Source organism: Chelonoidis abingdonii, chromosome 16, assembly GCF_003597395.2.
Source record: "Chelonoidis abingdonii isolate Lonesome George chromosome 16, CheloAbing_2.0, whole genome shotgun sequence".
NCBI lineage: Eukaryota > Metazoa > Chordata > Testudines > Testudinidae > Chelonoidis > Chelonoidis abingdonii.
Window position 1 is genome coordinate 25532447 of NC_133784.1, and position 27009 is coordinate 25559455.

The 27009-nt window shown below is 36.6% G+C and overlaps 1 protein-coding gene across 21 annotated transcripts in view; it reads right to left on the reverse strand.

The window, feature by feature from the left end:
* Positions 1-27009, reverse strand: part of PBRM1 (polybromo 1) — an 81577-nt gene that overhangs the window by 40859 nt on the left and 13709 nt on the right. For 15 of the 21 annotated variants that reach the window (XR_012657110.1, XM_032805835.2, XM_032805836.2 and 12 more), the window contains 6 exons: positions 25938-26023; positions 22689-22787; positions 21608-21699; positions 12111-12327; positions 824-965; positions 25-122 (listed from right to left, as the gene is read on the reverse strand). Coding sequence is in view for 20 of the 21 variants with exons in the window: in XM_032805835.2 (XP_032661726.2) it covers positions 25-122; positions 824-965; positions 12111-12327; positions 21608-21699; positions 22689-22787; positions 25938-26023 (734 nt within the window). In the remaining variant the exon portion in view is untranslated. The remainder of the gene's footprint in view (positions 1-24; positions 123-823; positions 966-12110; positions 12328-21607; positions 21700-22688; positions 22788-25937; positions 26024-27009) is intronic. The other 6 variants (XM_075072986.1, XM_075072987.1, XM_075072984.1 and 3 more) reach the window with 1 other exon arrangement.

A 27009-nucleotide genomic window follows, 5' to 3' on the forward strand; every position in this document is an offset into this window, starting at 1 on the left:
TGCAGGAAAAACAAAAATACATACCTTTTCCTTTTTGAACTTCCAGTATCAGATGTGGCAGAAGAGATCATACTGTCTCCGTCCTCAATGTCGTCTCTCCTAGCTAGCTCTTTCTTCTTTGCCTGAAAAAGAGCAAATCCCTAGTGTCAGACTTGTTACTGAATGTTCCCAGAATAAATGAATATTAAACAGCTGCACAGATCAGATTCACTGAGAAAGACACAACTACAGCTATAGGATGCACAAATATTAAAGCACCATTAAAAGATTTCCAATGACTGTAATTCAATGAAAGATGTCCACACAAAAGAAAATTGTATTAAAAACGGACATGAAAATATTTTGAAGAATCATTTCAAGCCAATGTTATTTCAGACTAGCAGCTATTTGAACTGCTCTGTTAAATGTTCTAATTCACGATACACAAAGTATGTTAGCATCCTTTAAAGTCATTTTAGCTATATTGTATTTGTCAATTTTAAAGATTCTTGTACTTACATTCATAGCTTGATTCTAATCTACTTGCAAACAAAGTCATTTAGAGAAATAACTAAGAAGATCCACTCCCCATTCAGCACATTATTTTTACAGATTTATTTCCTGACAAAGACAGATGACCCAGTATAGGATGCACTGAGAACTTCTGAACATTAGAATATGTTCAGGATACTTAACCAGGAAAACTGCATTGCTGAACATTCAGAACCACTAATAAACTATCAAATATGCTACTGCACATTTAAAAGCTCCAAGAACTACCACCTAAAGAAAATGAATTCATACATATAATTATCATCTTGATTGTTTACTTTTCTCTTTATACCTGCATAACTTGCTGCATTTTCAGTACTCTCTTATAGATGGCGGAATTAGGAACATTGTAGCGTTTGGCATTTTCAAACATTAAGTTCAGATCACACTCCAAGTGGTCTAGAGTTTCATATTCATGATTCTTCAGTTTGGTTCTGTGGAAAAGACAGACACAACTTATGTTGTTTCACAATAGTTCATCACTGTAAAGTAATTATTTCAAATGCTTTTTTTCCAAGCAAGTCAATAACAGAAGAACTCTGACGTGGAGGAATGTGTTTTGATGGTGCCTTGATACCTCAGCATTGCAACTGGATATGCCAAATAAAGGTTTTGGGTTTTGGTTTTGTTTATTAAGGTTAATTTCGCATTAGGAAAGGTGCCTTACTGACAGTTTTAAAGACTCTTGCCCTCTTTTCATACATAGAATAAATATAGCACGTGAGGCAGAAGTACAAGTTTCCCCTATAACTGCTCCAACATGCCTGGAAGTATAACCTGTGGTATAAAAAGATAACTCAATCCCCATTTTCATTGTAAGCATGGTCCTACAAAGCAGTCAGCACCACATGAAAAATGCTAAGTGCCAATGGCTCCGCACCTCCTTGGATCAGGCTGTCAATTTTTGGCCTTTGCTAAAACTGCCAGCAAGAAGCGTGTAGATTATTGCTAACTGCAGTAAAGTTTGTTATGAAAATACTATTAAGAACTGGCCTGAGACCATCAAGTCATTTCATGTCTAGAAACAAATTGCAATCAGATGGCACTGACTTGCAAGCACCTTTTGCTTTGTCCTGTTTCCCCTTATGTGTTGGAAAAACTGCCAGTCAAAAACTTCATCTTCCATCACATCCCCCATCAAAACTCACCTCAGCTAAAGTGCATACAGAAAACTAGTATCCACAAAACAGTACCCAATACCTGCAAACTGCTAGGCAAAAGATATGCCAAACTCGTGGAAAAAATGTAAAAATTGGGCTTATTTTTGGCTTAATTGGCTTGTGAGTTGTTTATTGGCTAGTTTTTGGCTTCCTGCTTTTGGCTTGGTGTAGCTTATTGCTTACGCATGAAAGTTGGCAACTGTGCTAGGCAAGCAGGCAAGTTGTGAGTATTGTTAATGATTGGCTAAAAATTGATGATATCCTATTAGTTTTGTTATCCCACCTCCCTCACACCTCATTCCAAGCCTGCTTGTTTGTCACATCCATCTGATGTGATGTCTTTTAATCTGTAAGTAGTGAGTATCATTTATGTTTGTACAGAGTCTACACAATTGGCCCCATAGCTGCAGGAGGCCTTTCGGTGCTACTGGAATATATTTCTTAGGGAAAAATAAACTCCTGAACCAAGATCCTGAACATTAAGAGGAACAGGAACTTATTTTCTAACATTTTGCTTTAAATCAACGCATTCTATTAACACTTTAGGATATTGAATAGCTTGTTAATTTCTTTTCAGTTGCATTAACATCAAATATTTGCCTGGGTGTAAAAAGGGTAGAATTTGGCACAATGCATTCTATATGTTACTTCGAGATTTTTTTGTTTTAAAAACAACAGACACTAAGAGTACAGGATGTTTTTCCAAGTTCTCTTCTATGTGATGCACTTGGTGATTTCATATTCCATAGTCATGAAAATATAAGTTTTGTGCCTCTTCCATTTGTCTAGTATCAAGCACTATAGGATGCTTTTACTCAAACTAATTAGAAAATTGATGAAGACAGTATGCATGTTTGGTTTTTTTAAGATGGATCTTGTATAATAAAATATATTAAATTCTTTAAGTCTAACAAAGTTATTGACAAGTATGTGATGTGTGCATGCATGTACATACATACACCCTTGTTGAACACTTAAATATAACAAGGACAATACACCATTAGACATATACAAGGCAACACAGGGTAGAAAGTGTCATGGGAAACTGCAAAAGAATGGATGTTTTTAAAAAGAAGGATGTTTTAATATTCTTATTTCTCAATTTACATAGGATTATCCAATGTGAAAATGACTAGACACTTGTTTGCTTACTGCTTGACTGATGGGATTTACACATGGTAAATCAGATTTGCATTGTCAAGGGAGAAAATGTACACTTTTGCATCCGACGAAGTGGGTATTCACCCAAGAAAGCTCATGCTCCAATATGTCTGTTAGTCTATAAGGTGCCACAGGACTCTTTGCTGCTTTTACAGATCCAGACTAACAAGGCTACCCCTCTGATACTTGACACTTTTAAAGTGTAATTTTATTATGTTCTTTGACATCTTTTCCCATAAATTAATTGGGAATCAATTAAGCTAATTGTCAGTCTTCTAAAATTACTAGTTAGAACTGAACCTATATCTGAAAGATTCATCAAAACACTAACTCCAAGTGTTCATTGAGGAGTGCAATGTGAGAGATGTTCCCACAAATAAACATCCTGCTTCTTTCTCAAGGAATGTGGTGGCATCCGACCAATATTTTTTGTTAATATTTCTTTGCTCAGAGGACTGTGACAACTGATGCAGACCAGTGGTATGCAAGCTTTTCCAGCCGTGCCCCACCTTACCATTCATGGAACTTCTCGGACACCCCCTCCATTACTTGTAATCTGAATATGGGTTTTCTGCATTACTTGTAATGTGAAATTAGGTTTTCGCATTGAAAGGTGCAGGGGAAATGTAGAGGTGAGTCTATTAATTCATTCGGTTTAGTATTAGAGTGTCTGACTCATTCTATGGATCCCAGGCTCTCAACTATCATTATATATGCTGTCAGCTTATGTCTTTTAATAATCAATTATTAATCATTAAATGAGTTTTAAAATTAATAAGTATCTAAATTAATGTTAAGGGCGTATCAGACCTGCTGTTGTTATAAAACTTACCAAATCATTGAAAATAAGAGAAGCTGTGCTTTTATTTGTATGTTTGTTTTTTAAAAGGGTGAAAGACTGAAGTTTCTTTGTGCCTCCCCCCACCTACCAAATTTGCATACCATAGACAGACAGTACGGCAGAATTAGTCTCAGTCAGAGATGGACTAATGGGACTATGATTATGAAGCTCATGACAGTCAGGAATAGTAAATACTTTTTCAAGTAGAACTTTCCAAATATTTGCAATAGTACCCTCCATCTTTACTGCTGTGGGAGGAGAAGGAAAAAAGCTACTCCTTCTCCATTCTAAAGTATTTGCTATAGAGGTAATTAGGGCTGGGATAAAGAATGCATTTATGCTGAAGTTCATCACCTCGAAAGCACATAAGGTACGAAGATGCAATACTCATGCTTCTCAATTGTTTGCTGAGCCAACTAACTGAAGTTTGTTTTAATTCTAGCAGTGTATACCTTGTGAATGTTCTTGTGCAACACTGATGTATTTGTCTTCTTGTAGAAAGAGAGAAATTTTAAGACATTGGAAGATAATAATATGAAAATACACATCTTAAAAATTCTAGACTCCTAATTGACTTCCTAGACAGTATAGTCTGGGAGTTACAGTTAATGTGTTTTGATTGCTGTGTTGTAGAAAGGTTTTGCTCAGCTTTCTGAAGACTCCTGATGGATTCCATCTACATACACACCACAAATACTGCATTTCTTTATTCAATACAATCTTCTCTCCATTACCTTTGTGCTATTCTCCCCTTTATGCTATTCCTCTTTATTAAGGGGTGGTCTAAACACAGTTTTTGTACCTATTTAACTATATCAATGTAAATCCAATTTCCATAAATTTATATTGGTATAACTATATCAATATTGGGGTGTGGCAGGTTATGCACTGACATAACCATATCTGTTTCTAAACTGATTTAGTTGAAAATGGTACAAGAACTGTGTACAGATAACCCTTTAGAGACCCTCTAAAGAGCTCAGAAAATCTTATTTACTTAGATTTTAAATACACATCATACACAAATTCTAGGGCCCTTAACAATGTATTGTAAGTTTTAATACACATAGGAACACTAACCCACCAGCATGATACAATAAATTAGCTCACCAGCCAACAACATACCCGCATCCCTCTTCACCCACACCCCAAACCATAATCCATGTCAAAGCCTTTATCGAATAGATAAGCTTTTGCACTGAGCTCTGACGTTCAACAAATACAAGCTAAACTTCAGAGGCAAAGGGCTTTCACAGAGAATAGGGCCAAAAGAAATCTGATGGGGGGGTTCCAAAGAATATGAAGCTCGGCTGTTCTCAGTGGTGGCAGATGACAGAATAAGGAGCAATGGTCTCAAGTTGCAGTAGGGGAGGTCTAGGTTGGATATTAGGAAACACTATTTCACTAGGAGGGTGGTGAAGCACTGGAATGGGTTACCTAGGGAGGTGGTGGAATCTCGATCCTTAGAGGTTTCTAAGGCCCGGCTTGACAAAGCCCTCGTTGGGATGATTTAGTTAGTGTTGGTCCTGCTTTGAGCATGGGGTTGGACTAGATGATCTCCTGAGGTCTCTTCCAGCTCTAATCTTCTATGAGTCTATGAATATTCTGCCTTCTATAATGAGGGGATCCTAGTTGGACCATCTATGGTGACCACTGTTTAACTGTATGGTACAGGGAAAGAAGTAATCTTTCAAGTCAGCAGGTCCCAAACCATTTAGTGCTTTATAGGTTAAAACACCTTAAACTTCACCAGGAAGCCAACAGGGAGCCAGTGCAGACCCCAGATCACTGGCATCATGTGCCTCCTGGGAAGATATACCTGTTAGTACATGGGCCTCTACATTCTGCACAAACTTTGTTTTCTGAATAGATTTTAGATGCATGACCATGTAGAGTGCACAGCAGTAGTCCAATCTTGAAGTGACAACAGCAGGGATAAGACTATTAAGAAAAATGTAACTTTCAGAAAAATATCTGAAATTCTAAACCTGCCCCCTCTCTTATACAGAGGTTCTGTGCAATATCTCTACCTGACAAGTCAGAGTACCATAAGGCTGGTTTATGGGTAAAGAAGAAACTGATCAGACATATCTTGTGGGATCTACATGTGAGGTAAAACTGAGATCTCGCTCTACAAAGCAGGGTGGGAAGGAGAAGAGAACATGAGGAGGGATCCTCCATCTTTTAAACAAAGGATAGGGGGGAGGGGTTTCTCTCAATTATTTTGCAAGTGAGGTTTGTATCTGATGGCATTTCTATTCTTTCCAAGGCACTGCAAAATGAAGGATTTCTGATTTTCATGAAATATGGTTGAAGATTCAAAACTACATTTGCATAAAATCTTAAGGCATGAGTAAATTACTGATTAGCACATCCACATGGATTGGATAGCTAGGTGCCAATTGGCCATGTGGGCATTCATGTGTAGCATTGGCATACCGTAGGGCACATGAACAGTGCTCTTAAAAATCAGGTGCTTGTTGTCTGCCTAAAATGGGTGATAAAGGAGGTTATTCACCTAAGTTAGGGGGGGCAAACTTTTTGGCCTGAGGGCCACATCAGGGAATAGAAATTGTATGGCAGGCCGTGAATGCCCACAAAATTGGGGTTGGGGTGTGGGACGAGGTGAGGGCTCTGGTTGGGAGTGTGGGCTCTGGAGTGGGGCTGGGGATGAGAGTTTTGGGGTGCAGGAGGGTGCTCCGTGCTGGGATCAAGGGGTTTGAAGAGTGGGAGGGGATCAGAGCTGGGGCAGGGGGTTAGGGAGAGGCTTAGGGATGCAGGCTCCGAGTGGCACTTACCTCAAGCGGCTCTCGGAAGCAGTGGCATGTCCCTTCTCCGGCTCCTACCCAGAGGCGCAGCCAGGCAGCTCTGCATGCTGTCCCGGCAGGCACTGCTCCTGAAGCTCCCATTGGAGCGCTTAGGAGCCAGAGCGGAGCCATGCTGCAGCTTCCAGGAGCCGTGTGGAGCACACTCCAGTTAGAGTGCTGGGGTGGGGCCGAGCTGCGTGGTGCAGCCCCCAACCCAGTGGCCCAGCCGGAGTGGCCCCCGACCCAGTGCCCCAGCTGGAGCACCGGAGCAGGACTGAGATATGTGGTGCAGCCCCAACTGGAGCAGTGAGTTGGGAACGCCAGAACGGCCCCCGATCCAGGGCCCCAGCTAGAGCATTAGAGCGAGGCAAGCCCCAGATCCCACTCCCAAGTTGGAGCTTGCAGGCCAGCCATAGTTTGCCTACCTCTGACCTAAATACTTTTAATAAAACTAATTCTATTCAAAGTTAATAAAACTTAAGCATCATGACTTTTCCAGCTCTACAGAATGAGATATGCCTTCAGCAGAAAATTAAATACCCCAACTTTGCTACTCTGCGTGGTAACAGAATCTTTTCATTTGCTTATTTTGTACAGTGAGGTTTAAACTAGCCAAAATCATAGCCCTATTCAGCAATGCACCATTGTAACTCAGTAAGCCCTATGTATGCTAACCTTTATATAAAGAAAACCCAAGAAAAATCTGAAGTACATGGCTGATGGTGTTAGTATAGAAAGATTTCAAAGAATGAGCTCAAGAACAAGTTTAGTCTCTTCTGATCCAACCTCAAAAGATCCCAAGGGTATACTGGAAACATGTATTGCATTTGAAAAAGCCTTCCCTCTTAAACAAATGAGAAAGATTAGTTTGCTGCTGAAATCTGGGAACAACTTTGAAGTCCAATGAGCCCAAATTAACCTTCACATGACATCTTCTTTCCTTTGGACCTCTTTATAATTAGAATGTGAAAGGAGCTGAATCAGCACTCAATCCAACACAAGTTCTTCCAGTAGCTGATCACTCTTTCATTTATGAAATTTAAGGACAAAACGATACCTGCTTCACAGTCAAACAATCTGGCTAGGTATGTCCTGGAAACAGCGTTCTAATGAACAAATTGCACATTACCTATTTTTCCTTATTCTGAAGACATACCATGTGAAGAATCCTTGGAAAATGCAAAAACCTAAAGGATTAAACATCAAAATCTGTTCAATAAAACATACATTTAGAACCATGCGTGTCTGACCTCCGCCTCTGAGTGAAAGAATTCAAGGAAGAAGAATGCTGTCTCTTTTTCTTGGAGAAGATTGACAACACTGGGGAAACACATGTGACCAAGGAAGCAAAAGAATAGAACAAACTATTCTAAGTGGTTTTAGAAATGCCAAACTCTTTTTTTATACCACATTAAAGATCTCTCTCTCATACACACACACACACACACACGTATGAATATGTTAGCACTGGAAACATTTGCTAACATATTAAAAATAAGTTATACAATTTTTATTCAATAGCATGTTACAAGAAATATGTGTAACATTCTGCACAGCTTTGCTAGTAATCTGACTAAAAGGAAATGAAACTTTATAAAGCTCAAAAAGCTGTGAATATTTACAAATCATTTTAAACAAGCAAGACTAATTACTGTAATCGCTCTTTCAGAGTATTCATGAATATTCAAGGTAGGTGTATTTTTCCACTTTTTGCATTTCTAAAATAAATGAATAGTAACACACACAGAAGTGCATTATTTTTCAGCACGAACGAACGAATGAAACAGCTAGAAGGTTTGACTTTTAAATACACTGAACTAAAAAAGGGATGTCAGTCTTATTTACATTGTAAGATGGTTCTAACTTACAAAGCAAATGATCATTTAGTTTAAACATAACAGACTGAGAAATTTAAACACCAAGCAACTTCTTTCTGTAATTTTATAATCTAATCTGCAGAAAAGTGCTGTGCTCTATATACACCTCCTAGACTTTAAGGTCAGAAGGGACCATCACATGCGTTCATTCCTTTATTTAAACATCAGTTTCCATTAAATGCCACCCTTTTCTTCATCATTCAAGTGAACTGTCATGTTTTATTCCTCTATTTGCTGTAACTACTTCACTTTTAAATTACAGATCAAAATGTGTTCGACCAGGTGGTAACATTTACTATACCATTATATACAAACAGTCCTGTGTTAATGTAAATCTGAAGGATGAGACTAATCACACAAAAATTGAATTAATAGCTTCCAAGAAAACCTTAACACTCTCCCTGTACGTATGCATTACAATAGAATGTTTGGATGTTATCCATTCACACAAAAATATGAATTGGGATATCTGCTTACCAGGGTGGTGGTGCTAGGGTTTTGTTGATTAGTTTATTTTTAAAATATTCTTAATTTAGGAGCATGCTACAACTTGGCCATAACATTTTGTGGTAGACAGACAGATTTTTCAACTTAGTTGCCTCCTGTCCACGATTTATTACAACCCTGCACCGGAGTTGCTTTATGATTTTGGGGGGGCGGGGGAAAGGGAGGAGGCAGCATTATTATTCTTAGGGCATGTGCAACTCCCTCTCCCCTCATCTCCCAATTTAATACATTAAAAAGTGGTAGTGGCTAGAAGATTCTCACAAACTTTCAGCTTTTTTTGTGTGGAAAATGAACTCATCTGCTTCTCTTTGGTTTCATAGTTGCCAGCATTTTAAAATTTTATTCAAACGACAATTATTTAAAGTAAACTGAAGTTCTAGCATGGTCCATTTCCCAGGTGACTGTGTTCAGATTATGGTGAATTTTAAACTGTTTCCTGTCTGTTCCTCCAATTATTTGACTACAGAATCCAGAGTAGCCAGCAATATTAACTTAAATTCTCAGAATAACTACCTCATCCATTGGCCTTTACCAAACTTACAGAACCCAATGTCTGCCAGGTATATTCAATAAAAATGAGTATGAGTTAGCTATTTTATCACAGCAAATGTAAGTTGTGTTTTTTCTGATTCTCTTTCTTCCAGCCCCTATTTATCCCCTTTCTTTCCTTCTATGCCTAATGCAATCAATCTGCATACTATCAACTGTTTCTTTCTTCTGTACTCTCTCAGATAAGATGCATCCCCTTACACTTATTCTTTCATGCTCGCTTTATTCTGTTAGTCATACTTGCTCTCTTCCAAACTACACTCTCTTCTACTCCTCTCATCCTTCTTCTGTTCCGTTTGCTTTGCTCCCACCTTTCTTTCTGTCTTCTTCTCTGCTCAGTCTGTCCCCAAGTCCGCTAGACAATACCATCTCTCTCAATATACTGTGCCAGAACTCTTTCCAGATGCTACAACAGCTCAACAGAAGAGAGTCAGTTCTGTTGCCGGCAGCTAGCTGGGAGGGAACTTGCTGTCAGAGGACTAATGCCATCAGCAGCACCACAAACAACACTATTTCCCACATCCAAATATGATCATGAATCCACTCTAAGCTCAAAAGACTGTTTCACAGGCTTATAAGACCATCGTCGGGAGTGACCGGGTTGGGTAAAATGTAAATAACTGTTTCTTTTAAATGGACACTCACTATGACCAATTCTCTCCACTAGTAATCAGCTTTATGCTTTCAAGGCTACAGGTTGTTTGTTTTTTTTTCCATTTCAGAGAGAACTTATTAGCCTTAACATTTATAATGCCCCCCAAAATTTGGGGACTTGAGGATGGAAGAGGGAGAACGCGTGAGGATGGCCACAAGCTTCATGGACCCTCAGGACCCTCTCTGGCAATATGGTACAGCTCAATGCTTCTCAACCAGGGGTACGCGTACCCCTGGGGGTATGCAGAGATCTTCCAGGGGGTACATCAACTCATCTAGATATTTAGCTAGCTTTACAACAGGCTATATAAAAAGCACTAGCAAAGTCACTACAAACTAAAATTTCATACAGTCAATTACTTGTTTATACTGTTCTATATACTAGACACTGAAATGTAAGTAAAATATTTATATCCCAGTTGTTTAATAATTATATGTAAAAATGAGAAAGTAAACAATTTTTCAGTAGTAATGTGCTGTGACACTTTTGTATTTTTATGTCTGATTTTGTAAGTAAATAGTTTTTAAGTGAGATGAAACTTGGTGATAGGCAACTCTAATCAGACTCCTGAAAGGGGTACAGTAGTCTGAAAAGGTTGAGAGTCACTGGTCTAGCTGACTGAGCTGGGAGCCAGGAGTACCAGACTTTGCTGGCCATTGACTTCTATTTTCTGTGGCATTTAACTTTTCCATCTCCTTTTCCCCTATCTGTGGAATTGAAGAGATACTATTTACATAATACCTCACAAAATTAATTAACAAATACAGAGAACTTTGAAGATGTAAAAAGGTATTGTTAGGACCCAATCTGCTTTATTCTCCCTATAGGATTGTAGGACTGGAAGGGATCTCAAGAGGTCTTCTGGTCCAGACCTCTGCACTTATGACAAGACTGAGTATTACCTAGACCATCACTGACAGGTGTTTGTCTAACCTGCTCTTAAAAATCTCTAATGACAGAGATTCCAAAACCTCCCTAGGCAATTTATTCCAGTGTTTAACTCTGCAAGTCTTTATATAATTAAACGCATACACATTTAAGAATGCACATGTGCCTTTGGAAGAATTTTTGTGCATATTAATGTGCAAAGATTACATGGTAATTTAAGTGTTGACTGAATATAATCCAAGATTTAACCAAGGTGCAGCAGCCAGACAAATACATTTCATCTGTCAGTGAACAAGATAAAGCTAATATGAAAATTCACTTTTGCTATATACAGCGTATGTGAATTTCAGGCCCTTCTCTCCAGTTTGAATACAAAAAATATTTACACAGCACCAAGGTGGATTAATTACTTCCGTAAGCAATGTAATTGCTGCATCAGTATTGTGTGTGTGTGTGTGTGTGTATCAGTAAAATATGAAAAAATGAAGATATTGTACAGCAAAAAGAACCATGGGCCAGATTGAGATCTGAGTTACAATAAATTACAAGCAAAGTAACTCCTTTGAAGTCATTATGTATTATTATCCCAAAAAATTTAACAATTTACACCTTGGTGGTTGTCTAAGCAGAGAGACAAACACAGAATGACCAGAGATAAAACCATCTTCTTGCTTCTATACAAGTGTCTCACAAGGTCCAGGACAAACAACAATATGGGTGTTGTGTGGAAGCTTGTTCTATTACTAGCCATTCTGCACCTGTTTGGTAAAAAGAGATCTCAACCTTCAGGACTCCGAGTCCTACACCTTAATTTCAATTAAAACAAATGAAAAAATACAAACAGAAGGCATCTACAAAGGAAGGACCGAAGATGGACGTAGATCATTTTGAAAGGCAAAATACATGGAATTCTTTGAACTACTTAATCTATGACAGCAGTTGCAGAAGTAATCCACGTAACACATAGTAACATATAGTAACCATACAGATCTATATCTATATCATATCATATCTATATCCATCTATATAAATATAAACCAAGAATTAGTTCACGGTATAATATGTCAGAAATGAAAGAAGCTCTTCAATGTGCTCAAGCCCAGCAAATATAGTTCATACGCCATATTTTCTTACCTGATTTGCTTCAGTGAAACAGGTGTTTTGATTTGCTGATAATAATCTGGATATTTTTTCTTGGAAGGCAAATGAAAGAAGGGTTCTGATATAAGCTGACCCTGGTTATTTCGGCAGTTTCTAACCGTATCATAAAGCTGATAAAGAGGGTTAGAAGTATCCATAAAGGAAGTGATGCTCTCTGCTTCAGACTCTCCTTCTTCATAACGGGCAGCAGCTGTAAAAAAGAAAGAAGGAAGTAGAGAAACCGAACGGCAATCAAATAAAGCTCTGTTGTTTTGACTGTTTGACTTTAAAAATAATAAATGAGGTAATGCCTGACCCACAAGTGAGGCAATTTACCCACTTTTTAATACTCTGATTTATAACTTTGGGAGGGACATCATATGCTCTCTGTTGCTTCTGGATGACCAGGTAATAAAGTAGCCAAAACTTTTTTTTCCTATGTACATATCTAATCCATTTGGTTAGGGCAATCAAAAGCAGTCAGACGTGATGCTGGCTGCAACACTCCCTTGTGTACTGTTGGCTATGAAACTGATGTCTCTTAATCATGCTAGCCCAAAAAGCCACTGGCTCAGAGGAACTTTGACTTGGCTAGCAGATTGTGTGCTTTACCAGATGAAGATCTCATGCCTTTAACACTATCAGATGGGATTATTGTAATGTACTGTACCTGAGAATACAGACTAAGACCACTCAAACACCAGCTGGTGAAGAAAACAGCTGTCTGCTTATTTAATAACCAAGACAACAACATTGAATTACAATTATAGAATTGTATTATTGCCATCACGCTACAGGGTTGCATTCTGTACTTTTCTAAACGGAAACGACAGCACACGAGTGGAGGAAAGTAAGAACACACACAGGAGTGTTACAAAATAGCCTGGACAGGAGCAATCCGCTGTTGGTGAGGCATAATATCTGTTGCATATAAGAAAGGTGCTGAAGGAATCCTTTAGGGAAAGAAGGAATAATCCTTCAAATAACACAGGAAATATTCATAAACCCAATTAAAGACGGTTACAAACCCCTTGTGCTCTAAGCATATGGTTAAAATCTTTAGAAATGCTAGAAAGTGAGATAATTTGCAAAACCTATGAATATCTAATAACATGGTGTGGACAAAAGGGCACTCCTCTTACACATCTCTGGACATTCATGAGCATAAAGGGACTTGATTACCTTTCCCATGGGAATATATATTTTTTTTTAAACTGAGGTGTCCCATTACAAAATACTAATGGACTACAGGAACAATTCTTTGAATTATCCTAAGAATTTAAACATATAAGAATCAGTTCCAATAGAGAGTTCTCCATGTGTGAGCCCATAGAGATCTTCAACACTTAATGTTAGAACACTCATGTTTGTGAAATAATCATTCTCTCTCTCTCAAACTTACATACATCCAAATAGCTAGTTTTTAAACATGATGATTACTCAACAAGAGACCAAAAAAAAAAAGGGGGGGGGGTGCTATTTACTTTTTCAGAAGTCTTGGAACTAATGTAAACAATATTTTAGCAAATATAGCTTATACTTGGATTGAACTGATGATTTACATATTAAGATTTAATGTTCACATGAATATGGAAATGTGCATAATGGAGACAGAATGAGAAATCTGTAGTAGCTTTTTATTTTTTGTGTATATAGGTACTCACTTAAACCTTTAATAATAAAGAAATTTGCAAGCTTCAAAATCCTGTGAAGTAGGGGGAAACTGAAGCTCAAAGCTAACAAGCACGTTTTCAGAAAATAGTCACTAATTTTAGAGAGATGCTCTAGCTCCCCAGAAATCATGGCCTTGATGTAAGCATCACTTGGTGAAGTTGTGACCTGTGTCATGCAGGAGGTCTGACTAGAAATTACAATGGTGCCTTCTAGCCTTAAAAATTTATGAATCTGTGAACGTTGTGTGCATTGATTTAAGGGCACTCAATGTGAGACAGCTTGTGCCTGATTTCTGATGCGCCAAGGATCTACAACTGAACATTTTGTTCTAAGCGACTTATTTAAGGTTAAACAAACAGTGGTTGGAACAGTTGGGAATAGAATTCGCTACAAGAGTAAACTAGTGGAAATTAGTAAACTGAGACTGAGATTTTCATATGCGCCCAAGGAAGTTAGTTTAAGTGATTAAGTTCAAAATAAATCTATACATTTGTGTGTGGAGAAATGTTCTCAGGTTTCTTCTTAAATTATCACATCTGGACTGAAGAGCTTATACTAATAAAGGTACCACAGAGGAAGCAACAAAGACTACATAAAGTCTGAGGGTTGTCCTACTTAGGACTCACTTAGGCCACTTTCCTTTGATTGGTACCCAAACTTATGATCCATAATATGTTTTATAATAGTGTTTCCCCCCTCTCCCAAATCTACAAACTTCAGGACTAAGACTCACAAAAGTGATACTAACAAGAAATTAATTTTTATAATTGCTTGACAACCCTAATCATGATTAATTGTGCAATAAAAAATTAATCATGATTAATCGTACGATTAATCGCACTGTTAAACAATAAAAGAATACCATTTATATATTTTTGATGTTTTCTACATTTTCAAATATATTGATTTAATTTACAACACAGAATACAAAGTGTACAGTGCTCACTTTATATTTATTTTTCATTACAAATATTTTCACTTTAAAAAAAAAAACAAAGAAATAGTATTTTTCAATTCACCTAATACAAGTACTGTAGTGCAATCTCTTGAACTTACAAATGTTGAATTATGTACAAAAAAAGGTCATTCAAAAATACGACAGTGTAAAATTTTAGAGCCTGCAAGTCCATTCAGTCCTACTTGTTGTTCAGCCAATCGCTCAGACAAACAAGTTTGTTTACATTTGCAGGAGATAATGCTGCTGCTTCTTCTTTACAGTGTCACCTGAAAGTGAGAACAGGCGTTGGCATGGCACTGTTGTAGCCGGGGTCCCAGGATATTTACGTGCCAGATACAATAAAGATTCATATGTCCCTTCATGCTTCAACCACCATTCCAGAGGACATGTGTCCATGCTAATGACGGGTTCTGCTCGATAATAATCCAAAGCAGTGTGGACTGATGCACATTCATTTTCATTATCTGAGTCAGATTCCACCAGCAGAAGGGGGATTTTCTTTTTTTGTGGTTTGGGTTCTGTAGTTTCTGCAGTTTCTGCATTGGAGTGTGGCTCTTTAACATTTCTGAAAGCATGCTTTACACCTCGTCCCTTTCAGATTTTGGAAAGCACTTCAGATTCTTAAACCTTGGGTCGAGTGTTGTAGGTATCTTTAGAAATCTCATATTGGTACTTTCTGTTTTGTGAAATCTGCAGTGAAAGTGTTCTTAAAATGAACAACATGTGCTGGGTCATCATCTGAGACTACTATAACATGAAATCTGTGGCAGAATGCGGGTAAAACAGAGCAGTGGACATACAGTTCTCTCCCAAATTTAATTTATGCATTTTTTTTTTTTTAACAAGCATCATCAGCATGGAAGCATGTCCTCTGGAATGGTGGCTAAAGCATGAAGGGGAATACAAATGTTCAGCATATCTGGCACATAAATACCTGGCAATGCCAGCTACGAAAGTGCCATGCAAATGCCTGTTCTCACTTTATGGTGACACTGTAAACAAGAAGAGGGCAGCATTATCTCCTGTAAATGTGAACAAACTTGTTTGTCTTAGCAATTGGCTGACCAAGAAGTAGGACTGAGTGGACTTGTAGGATCTGAAGTTTTACACTGTTTTGTTTTTGAGTGCAGTTATGTAACAACAACAAAAAAATCTACATTTATAAATTTCACTTTCATGACAAAGATTGCACTACAGTACTTGTATGAGGTGAACTGAAAAATATTATTTCTTTTGTTTATCATTTTTACAGTATAAATATTTTTAATCAAACATAATATACACTGATTTTGATTATAACACAGAATATAATATATATTATGAAAATGTAGAAAAACATCCAAAATAGTTAATAAATTTCAATTGGTATTCCATTGTTTAACAGTGAGATTAAAACTGCAATTAATCATGATCAATGTTTTTAATTGTGATTATTTTTTTAAGTTAATCGTGTGAGTTAACTGCGATTAATCGAGAGCCCTACAAGAAATATACATTTAGTGCAGGAAACTAGTGTGAGACACTGTATCATGAACTATAAGGAAAAGATATTTGTGCACATGGGTGTATAGAATCACTAAACCTACAAAACATCTAAATAACTATAATTGAATTATACCAGACAGACTAAACAACTAGATCCTTATATACTTTTGTACAGTTAAAAGTTGTCATCATCAAAGCAGTCTCTCTGTTCCAAACTTTCATTCAAACTACAGGGTGGGGTAGAGGAGTCCCATTGGATCAGTGACACAAAAGACAATCCTCTAATGGTCATACCAAGTTTCCAGCAGACATTGTCATTATGGTTCAGCATAGCCTGACCATGTTTCAGCTTTCTATCCATTTAAGCAAAGAGATATTAAACAAATGACAAGTCAGTAGCCAGCCAGTTCACATGACACACTACTGTTATCTTTCCTTTCCAGTCTGAAACTGATGGTCTGCAGGAGTGTCCAGTCTGAAACTGATGGTTTGCAGACTTCCAGACTACTCAGACATAAGGGAGTAGGAAGGCACACCTCTGTAGCTATGCTGTGGCTTCAAAGAGATGCTCACTACTGATGTGGAACACACAACTAAAACAGTCTATTCTATCCCACCTTTGGGAAATAATGACAACAGACCTAACAATGAATATGCATGCCATTAAACTGTGCAGCTAAAAGTTTTAAAACTAAAAACACTCCTCTTCAGTATCCACCCTTTAATAATAACCAGGGTAATAACTGCAAATAATTCAGAGGACATTGTCAAGTAAAATCAGGTGCACAATTTACTTTTGTAACATTAATATTTTGTAAAGCCTAAGATGAATAGTAATGTTTCCATTAATTTGTTTATTTTAATTAAAATAAAAACATTTTTTGAAACAAACAAAAATATTACCCTGCAATGTTTTAAACCCAAGATACTGTCGCATTTTGATGTGCACGAGCACCCATGCATAAAATGAAGAGTGAAACAGGCTGGTTCATTTTTATTCTCCAAGTGGAGATAAAAAGCTTAAGTAAACTAATGAAATAAATGGTAAAAGTGAATGAAAGAATGAGCAATACAAACCCAAAGAATTAAGTCTATCTGTAGCACATATTAAAAACAGTTCATTCTGTCAAACTTTTTTTAAATGACAATGGTCCTTTCTCTTTCCCCTTCTCATTCAGCAAACTAAATAGTTGGCTGGTGAATGCTCAGCGAGAACGTTTGGAAGGGAATGGAGAAAGACTGTGTGACAAATTCTCACTAAGCATCTTCTGCAGAGTGTGACAGAAAGAACAGCCCAGCCTCTCCCTCTAAAACAACTATAAGCTATGAGTTACTACAGACAGATGATCACCCTTACTGTGCGGGCACAACAATAAAAAACTGAAACAACTCCAAGCACTAATTAGACCTATTTTCCCTTAAGACACTAAAACTTCTTATTGGAAGGCTATAAAAAGCCCCGGAGAAAGGCCTGTTTCAGGTTCTTGGCAACATTTTAGAAAATTTGTGTGTTGCAGGGTGGATAAAATTCAGTGAATTTTTAAAAAATTAAAAATTCATTTTTATTTTAAATTAAATACATTTTTCTTCTAAAAATAAACCTACTTAAAATTAAAGTTGAAATTATGACAACCTATATTAAGGTCTGAGCTTACTGCAAACTATTAAAACTGATTTAAATTATATAAAATAAATGATATTCAAGAAGTACATGTTTGCTGATGAAGTTTTAAAGAAAGTAAAACCAGTGAACTGATTAAATCACTGGCCTACAACTAATGTTTAAGTGCTAAACAAGCTTTTGAAAACAACAGCCTCTTCTGAAAGTACAGAGAATATTTTTTTTCATTTCAGTTTATTCAGCTGGTTCAGAAGTTCAATGACTAGCTCATTCAAAGTTGAGAAACATAATGGGAGTTAAAGCAGAAAAGCTTGTTTTTCCTCTTCCAGTACACAATTAAAAATTAGGTGTGAGAGAAGATGCAATCTATTAGTTCTAAAATCTTGAAGAAGGACCTGGAGGCCAAAAAACAATCATTTCAATTCACTAACTACAGATGATCCTTTGTTTAATAAATCAGTTAGTTTTAAAGGCAAAACCTGTTTTGATAAGAAAAAAATTATATAGCCAGCATATTTAAGGTATTTATGGTAGTTTTATTTAACTAATAGAACTCTATTTTAAAATACTGGTTTTGTGCAGTTTTAATTGAATGTGTAAGGAAATTGGAATTCAGCTGGACACAAATCATAAGTGAAAAATTAATCATCAGAAAACAGGGAATGGGTCATTCACCATGGTCTAATATAAAAAACTGTAAAAAAAACTTGAGAAGTTGAATATATAACTGCTTAAAGAAAGATCTATAGTTACAGTGCTAAGTACTGAGAATCGGCTTCTCCAGAAAATTAATTAAAAAGTACAAATGAAAATGAAGAGTAAAATAGATTTATATCAAGGTTCCCTGCTTGCTGATATAAACCACCAATAGAAATCAATCTACCCCACTGTATTATTTCAGAAAAAACAAGATAATCTGGCATGTCCTAGTTTCATATTATTTTGACATTGACAATTATTTGACCAGATAATTTCTCTAGTCTAAAGACTTGTAAAAAAACAAACAAACAACCTTTGATTTCTCAATAAAAGAATAATAATATATTATATGTAAATATGTACACTGGGTGTTCCATACAACAATGAAATAAGAGGACACCTAAACTAAAACCTAAAGAAAGGAAAAAGAATAAGCACCATAAAGGACAGATAAAAAAAAGAAAAAGGTTTAGATAATATCACACAGATATATGTCACGCTGACACACCTAGCAAAACACAAGCCAGGTGTACAAAAGACTAAATCAACAAGTTACATACAATTAAACAGGTTTTTGTTTGTTTTTAAATAAGGCACTATCTGCTGTCCATTTCATTCCACAACCACTTCTCCCTATCCTTGACCAATTCAAACACTTAACATATTGCACTTTATGGCTGAAAACTTATGTGCCCTTAGAAGTGTTATTGCTGATATGGAGTGACTGCAAATTGATAGAAAAAAGGCAACTGGATCTTTTTACTGGGCTTGAAAAATTCACTCACCCACACTGGGCACAAAGCTTTCCTACCAGAGTGTGTCCAACTTCTGCAGTATCTACACTTTCATTTAAAGAAAAGATTATAGCTCCTACAATTGAAAAAAAAACCAAAATCCTTAAAAATGTGAACCAAATCTAAGCTGATAATGCAGGGCATCTTCTGAAGTCAGAAGACATAGTTCCAGTGACACTGCTGCTGCTCAGACCTTTACTAAGCAGCAGCAAAGAGAGAACAAGGGTCTTTGTCAATGTGTGCTGCTTTTCAGAATCTTCTCAGGCAGTAGTGAAACTGACAAAAATTAGACCAATTTCACTCTGTCACTACTGTAACAATTCTGAGCAGCACAGGCAAATAAATGTCATTCATTGGTGAGGGGGGTTAAAAAACAGAAACTGGAAGGAAGGTTCGCTTGGACGAAGTGAGGAAGACAATAACTCCTTACAGCAGCAGAAATCTGAGGGAGAGGTAGAATACAATACCCCTCATCACAGCATGCTGGAGAAGACTGTAGGGTAGCAGAGGCCATTCACCCAACCTTGCAGCAGATAAGAAGTTCTGAGTTGGGAAGAATAAAGAAAGGAAAATGAACATGTCTCCAATCAGAGTTCAGGGACAGCACCCTGGTAAGAATCACACCATGTCTCCTTTTCCCAGCAGTTGGGCATAGTTGGTGTCTTATCTAGCCACTGCCTCTTTAGGATGTTTTCTCTCTCTTTCACACTGGTATTTGGCTAATAGGTGTCTAGTAAAATGTCTTAGCTCTGTGTATGAATAGATGAGGATGAGGGAATGTGTGTGAGGGGACAAGTGGGAGAGACTGATTGAACAAATTAAAAAAGAAAAATATTTCACTGAGACACAGAGAGAAAGAGAGAGAGAAGTAAAGAATACAATGGGCAGAGAGAAAATGGAAACTGACAATGAAGACACTCTGGAAAATATACATCATGATTTATTCTAAGATAAAGAAAAAGAGTAGGAAGTAAAGTCAAAAAAGGAAAGAAACAACGTACTTATTTCAAAAGTTATATTTTAAAAGTTATTAATGAGATAGTTGATTGATAACATGTTACAACTAACCACACTACACAACTGTTTTATTCTTTTAAATTGCAAGGTGAGGGACAAAAGACATAGGAATTTTTACCCTGATGAGTAAGTTTAATCCTCAGGTTAGTTGAGGCTTGGTGAACGGTCTAAATCCTGTCTTAGTTTTATTAAAAAAAAGACCCCATGTCCAATTTCACAAGAATAGCAAACAAAAACAAAACTCAGATAAAATAAAACTGAGGAAACTGTTTTTGAACAGAGCACTGAGAAGTTTACTAGAAAAATTAGGAAAAAGGGTAATAAAAATAATAAAATAGGCTCCTTTGGTGAGATATATTTTAAAGGTCATGACCAATATACATGGATTTAGTACAACTTTTTTATGCTAATGGAAAGGTGCTAAAAAGGCTGATTACGAGAAAAGTAAAACAGGACGACTATATTAAAGACATTTGTTTACATGTTTTATGTTAATATTCACTTATTTGGAAGAGTTTGCAATTGTTTATTATATACTATTAGTAGATTTTTTAACAAAGTTTAAATATGGGCAAGCTGTCATCATATCACTTCAAACACAAAGAGCCCTACTGCTAAAGTTCTAGGTAACTCTAAGAATTCCACCTGGCTATGTTAATATAAGACCTAGTATCTTTTGCTATCCTTTTAAGGAACAGCTGTGATTTCAAGTGTTTAAATTGGTGCCAGAAGTTAGAATATGTAAAAGAGGGTTGTCTAAGACCAACAGCAAAGCTTAATAAAATAAAATAAAACAAAACAAAACAAAACATTTTACTAAGAATAAAGTTAGCTGACCTGTGAACTTGAAAGAATCTATTTTTCTCTATTCAACACTAGAAGAGTATCTAGTGTCTTTTCTAATTTAACACAACGATATATAAAACAAGCAACACTCTTCCCAGTTTATAAAGCTTTGATGGACTGCAATGCAACAAAAATCAAAATCAAAGCAGGTAAGTTATTTTGGCTTTCCTTCACTTGCCAACTGCACATTTCATCTACACTTCTAGCAACCAGTGACCAGCACTGGGGAAGTTGCATGTAATGCTTTGGAAACTATGCAAAATAATCTGGGAACAGCAATGTCCAGAAAAGTAGCAAAGGAAGTATCATACAGACATCTGAATAAGTCAGTATCTCCACAATCGTTCAGTAAATTTTAATAAACTGAAATTGGTACAAGTGAGGTATTAACTCCTACCAGCCAAAGCAGCATCCTCATCACTTTCTGATCCATATTGCAATGCCATGGTTATTGCAGATAAACGATCCCCTTGGACTGATCTTTTGTTACTTTAAAAGTAAAAAGAAAAGCAATGTATATATCAAACTACTGTTTAGTTATGTTCTGTGGACAATTGGTGGAATATGAAGGTCATGTTAGCAGTCCACAGAACCACCAGCAGAAGAGCAGACAGGACTAACCCAAGAAAAGACGGAAAGTTAGCAGAGGACAATGGCCCATGATATAATCTATTTTATAAAATGCTCCACCAAGTCAAAAAGTTGGAGAACTACTGAAATAGGGAAGTTAAAGCTTAGTCTACTCAATGCCCTCTGCACTATTCTTAATATTTACCATTCATAATGAAAAACAGTTCAAGATGAACAATTAGAAAGCATCCACCAAGGCATGATTTTCTTGTTACTTTGTGGGAGTGACAAGAGGCTACTGACTGTGTTTAATATACTAGGCCACAGAACTCTTGAGTGATGAACAGGGCAGAATACTCCATGTAATCACGACAACATAAGTCTCCTGGAACAGTATTCCAAATGCATCCCTTTTCCTTTAAGGGTTTTCTCCTCCATTTTGCTTTTCCTTGTTCTTTAGTTTTACATTTTAAAAAATTACTTTAAAATTATTCACAAATATTTTTTGAGTTACAATACATATTTTTGATACTTTTAACATGACTAGTTTTGTAATGAAATATAAGATGCTGTTCTCTGGAACATTTCCAAGGAAATAAATGTTAAATCAACTATGATACAAATTTAACAAAATTTAAGTAAAACTCTAAAAATAATAAAGAACAATTTAGAGTAAATAACCTATTAAACTATGCTGTTTGGGAAGGAGGGATTATTAAATCTGATATTTTAATTATTGTGTACCTAGGCCATTAAGTTTGAGAGTTCATTTAAAAAAAAAAAACAACAACACTTCAAATTTCAGAAAAAAAGCTTTGACTGTAACATTTCCAAATGACAGCCAGCCAAAATAAATAAATAAAAATCAAATTGGATGGCATCCACACGAAAACAGACAATTTACTTACCGATAATATTTGTTAGTAGAATTTCTCTCATCACCAACACTGCCTTTACCCTGTGAGGAAGGACCTGTCAGTTTGGAAGCAGCCAAATTTGATGGAGTCCTTTAAGAAGAAGAAACAACCCAGAAAAAGAGAGAAAAAGAGAAACTTGCCTTAGACCCAAGAAGAGATGTAACTAGAATGTAGCTCTTTCACAGAGTTATCTTGAAAAGCCCTCAGAGAAGAAACAAAAAATGTTATGTTGCTAAATGCAAAGTGATACACTTAGGTATAAATAATACCCAAGTTAATCATAATGTAAATGATGCTGAATTTGTTTATAAAGGTAAAAGAAAAAAGTTTCTAGCAATATTGATAGAACCATTATTTAAATGCTCAGTCCTGCATACTGCAGCAATAAAGATGGCTAACAGAATATTGCTAAAAATTGAGAGGTTAACAATACAAAGCCAAGCATATTGTGTTATTACTTAATAAAGCCTATTAAATGGTGTTGTGGACACCGCTGTACATTCTTAAGATAATATTACCAAAGACAGATAAGTGCACTGCAAAGCGGCAATTTATGATGATGAATGGAATGAAGGATGTGCATCAGGACAGAGTCACAAAATTTGGATTATTCTTGACATAATGATTAGAGTATTTAAATTAGCAAGGAGTTATTATAAAGTTAAGCTTTTTAAAATTAAGAGGAAAAATAGGCTAGAATAATTTAAGGAGGTATTTTGCTAAAAATAGTATATAGGTGAAAGATTCCCACATGAGGTGGAAGAATTAAGAAGTCATGTATTTATTAAAAAAAACAAAACACTAGATGACCATCTAGAGTTTAATAAGTTAAAAGGGATCTGAAACAACAGGTTTGTGCTTGACAGCAGCCAGTAGCAGTCTTCATGGCAGCAGGAAGGTTTTTTTTTTTAAATTAAGCTTTTCTCTCCTTCAAATTGACTATGAGGTGTCTGGGGAATTTTATTTTTGTTTAAGAGTGGGATTTTTTTTGCCTGCTTGAGGCAAAATTTTTTTAAAAAGATACAGAAATCAAGATGAGAGCTGTCAAATTATTCTGGACACAAAGTCAACTTGTGGCCCTACACAACTACATAAAAGTTTCACAGACAAGGTAAAATATTAAAAGAACCTTACAGAATAAGATAACTAAGGGATAGAGAAGGGGTTGGCAGTACGAAAGAGAGGAATTCAACTAACAAATACTAATATAATTATTTGTCAGCCGTCTTTGCACAAAAAGCATTACTGTTAAGATAAGAGCAGTCACAGCTTCAAAATTAAGTATAGTACCCAACCTTGCAAGGTCCTGATTCCCCCTTTACTTCTAATGAAGTCAGCGAGTCACCATTTAGGCCCTGATCCTGAAAATCCGTAAGCAGAGATGTAGACCTACTGACCTCAGTGGAGCTACACACGTGCTAGGTGTTTGCAGTGTCAAGGCCTAAATGAGTATAGTAGACTTTGGAGAGGACACCATCAATTTGTAATCAAGTCCATTTTTTAAATAAATGTTTAAAAAAGTTTCAAGAATTACTCCTGCACATGAACCCTTCTGCCAATGTTTGTGATTTTACATCACATTTTCTTGTTTTGTAAAGTTTTTCCTTTCTGCTGTTGCTATATGAAAGGTTTATGCAAACAGAGGAAACTGACTGATTAAACAGAAGACACAGTAACAATTGACTATACACTCAAAGTACTGTCAAAAGCACCAAATAAATCGTAAAAAGTGTTTAGTTTTCTAATCTCTTTAATTTACACTAATCTTAGGTGTTATTTGTAACAGAAGGTAAAACATTTTAAGACAAATATTTAAGTTAACTGTAATGCTTTGAATGTAAGGATGTTTGTGGAGTTCTCTATCCTATCTCAAAAACAGCTTCAGAAGAGGAGAGATTTATTTCTGAAAAGGACATGTACTCCAAGTTGGTCCTTTGCAAAATATCTAAAGAAGTTCCCTTTCTGCCAACGAGGTTAACTCTTGTGCTCATTTGGAAGATGTCACTTAGCTTTTCTGATAAAGAATATAATTCACCCTAGCAAGTATTTAATCATAGACTCATAGAATATCAGGGTTGGAATAGACCTCAGGAGGTCACCTAGTCCAACCCCCTGCTTAAAGAGGGCCCAATCCCCAGACAGATTTTTGCTCAGATCCCTAAATGGCCCCCTCAAGGATTGAACTCACAATCCTGGGTTTAGCAGGCCAATGCTCAAACCACTGAGCTATCCCTCCCCCCTCCCTAGCTTTGAGAAGTGCCAATGATATCAAGTGAAACCTATGAGAGATCTGGATCTCTCTACATATAGTCTGGGATATGAAATGTGCATAAAATGTCCACATTGATATTTTGAAGAGTGAGGATTTGCGCAGGAGGAAAAAGCTTTTTCCAATTAATGTGATTTCAGGAAGGAAATAACAGCCTGGAAAAAAATCTCTCTCTCAACAACTATTTTTTCCAAGACCAACCCTATAGCCCAAATGACGAATAACTGCACTACCCCCCTCTCCCACAAGCCACATCCATTTAATTTACATTTCCAAAACTTCACTCCATCACCAACACGTCAATTCTGTCCCTGTCTGCACATAATTCTGCCCCTTATTACAATTAAAATAGATTTTCACATAGAGTGTTACTAAATCCGGGGCTTTTCTCCAAAATGATTGCTGGGCATCTGAATGAATGAATTTTGGGCTGTTTCCCTGCTCCCTCCCAATAAATATTTTGGGCTCATGCAAAAAATGAATCCTTGGTCCCCCTAATTCTTTGCAGGCCTCAGGATACATCAGAGGCCCTTGGCCATCCAGCAACTCTTATGAAGAAGGGCACTTTTACCTAGATCCTCAAAACGTATTTGACCTCAGTGGGAGTCAGATGCCTAAATATCTTTGAGGATCTGAGCCTCTGTTTCTTGTTCCAGCTTTTCTGTTTCTACCCATTAAACACATAGAATAGAAGCTGGCTAAAACTTTAGCTTTAGAGGCTCCTAAAGGCTCTCTCTATTTCAGTGCCAAATATATCTTAAAAGTAAGAATATATCACCTACACAGTATATTTCAGCAGTTACCTTCAAAAATCTACTTCAGTGGTTTTTAAGATTTAAAGCAACAACAAACAAGTTAATTTTATCTGGTTTTTGTTTTGGGGGGGCAAAATTAAGGAACTAAATATCAGTAAATACATGTAAACCAGACCTCAAACAGCATTTCTTTTTTATTTTTTTTACTTGCAGTACCTGATTCGAAGACTTGACTTGGCCAGTTCATTATGTTCAATTTCAGCCTTTTTCATATTAAATATTTTTTTAATAGCATTTGCATCCTGTTAATTGAAATAAGAACACTCCATTTTAGAAAAAATGAGACTGAGTCAAGGATTTACTCTAATTTTATAGATATAATTATACATATTTAAAATAGTGAGAAAAGAACAAAAGTTAGGGTTACATATTTTCTTGACAGAGAGCGACTTTGCCCAGTGTCAGAAGTCTGTAGCAAAATCTAACTTGAAAGGAGATTTTCAATGGTTAAATAAAAGGGAATAAAATGGTGGCTAGTGTCTGTGGCACTTCTTTGCAACATCCTTAAAAAAAATAATCCACAACTTACGCACGCGCGCGCACACACACACACCAACAATACATTAGAACGAGTGGGCTTGTTTTGCTTCTCTCCACTGGAAGACGATTGATGTTATAGCTAGCCTGCCTTAGCATTCTATCTACCTCTACTCTTAAACCAATAGATTTTACCCTTAGAATGTTACATATATGTAGTGCCCTTCATCCCAAAAGTTAAAGATATGCAGGAATCACTTCACCACTGAAATTCATTCACTTTTAGGTACAGGAAGGTAGGTAGGTAGGTAGAAAATATGCACACAGCATGTTGGTCAATTGAGAAAGAAACGGAAGTGGTGAGGAAGAGATGAGAGTAAGTTTTGGCCATATGATGCATGCATACTCTTACAAAAGCTGGAATAGGATCTTTACTATCCATGCAAAGGAGGCAGGACCTCCATTCTTTCAGGCTTTACACCGCAGACCTCCCTACACTAAACTGCACAGAATTCAAATGTTCTGTGATAATGAACAGACAGTCAAGTGCCACGATTTGAATCTGTAATGCCAGGAATTCTAGGTATTTCTAACCTAACAGCCAGCAAGCCATCCTTTATTCCTATAAGAAACCAGGCTGATTTATGTCCCGTTTGAAATAAAATTGGAAGAGAGAACTGTATAGTTGGCAAACGGAAAAGAACAGTCAACAGGGAAAGAATATGAGTTTCAAACTTCTAAGAAGGAGTTA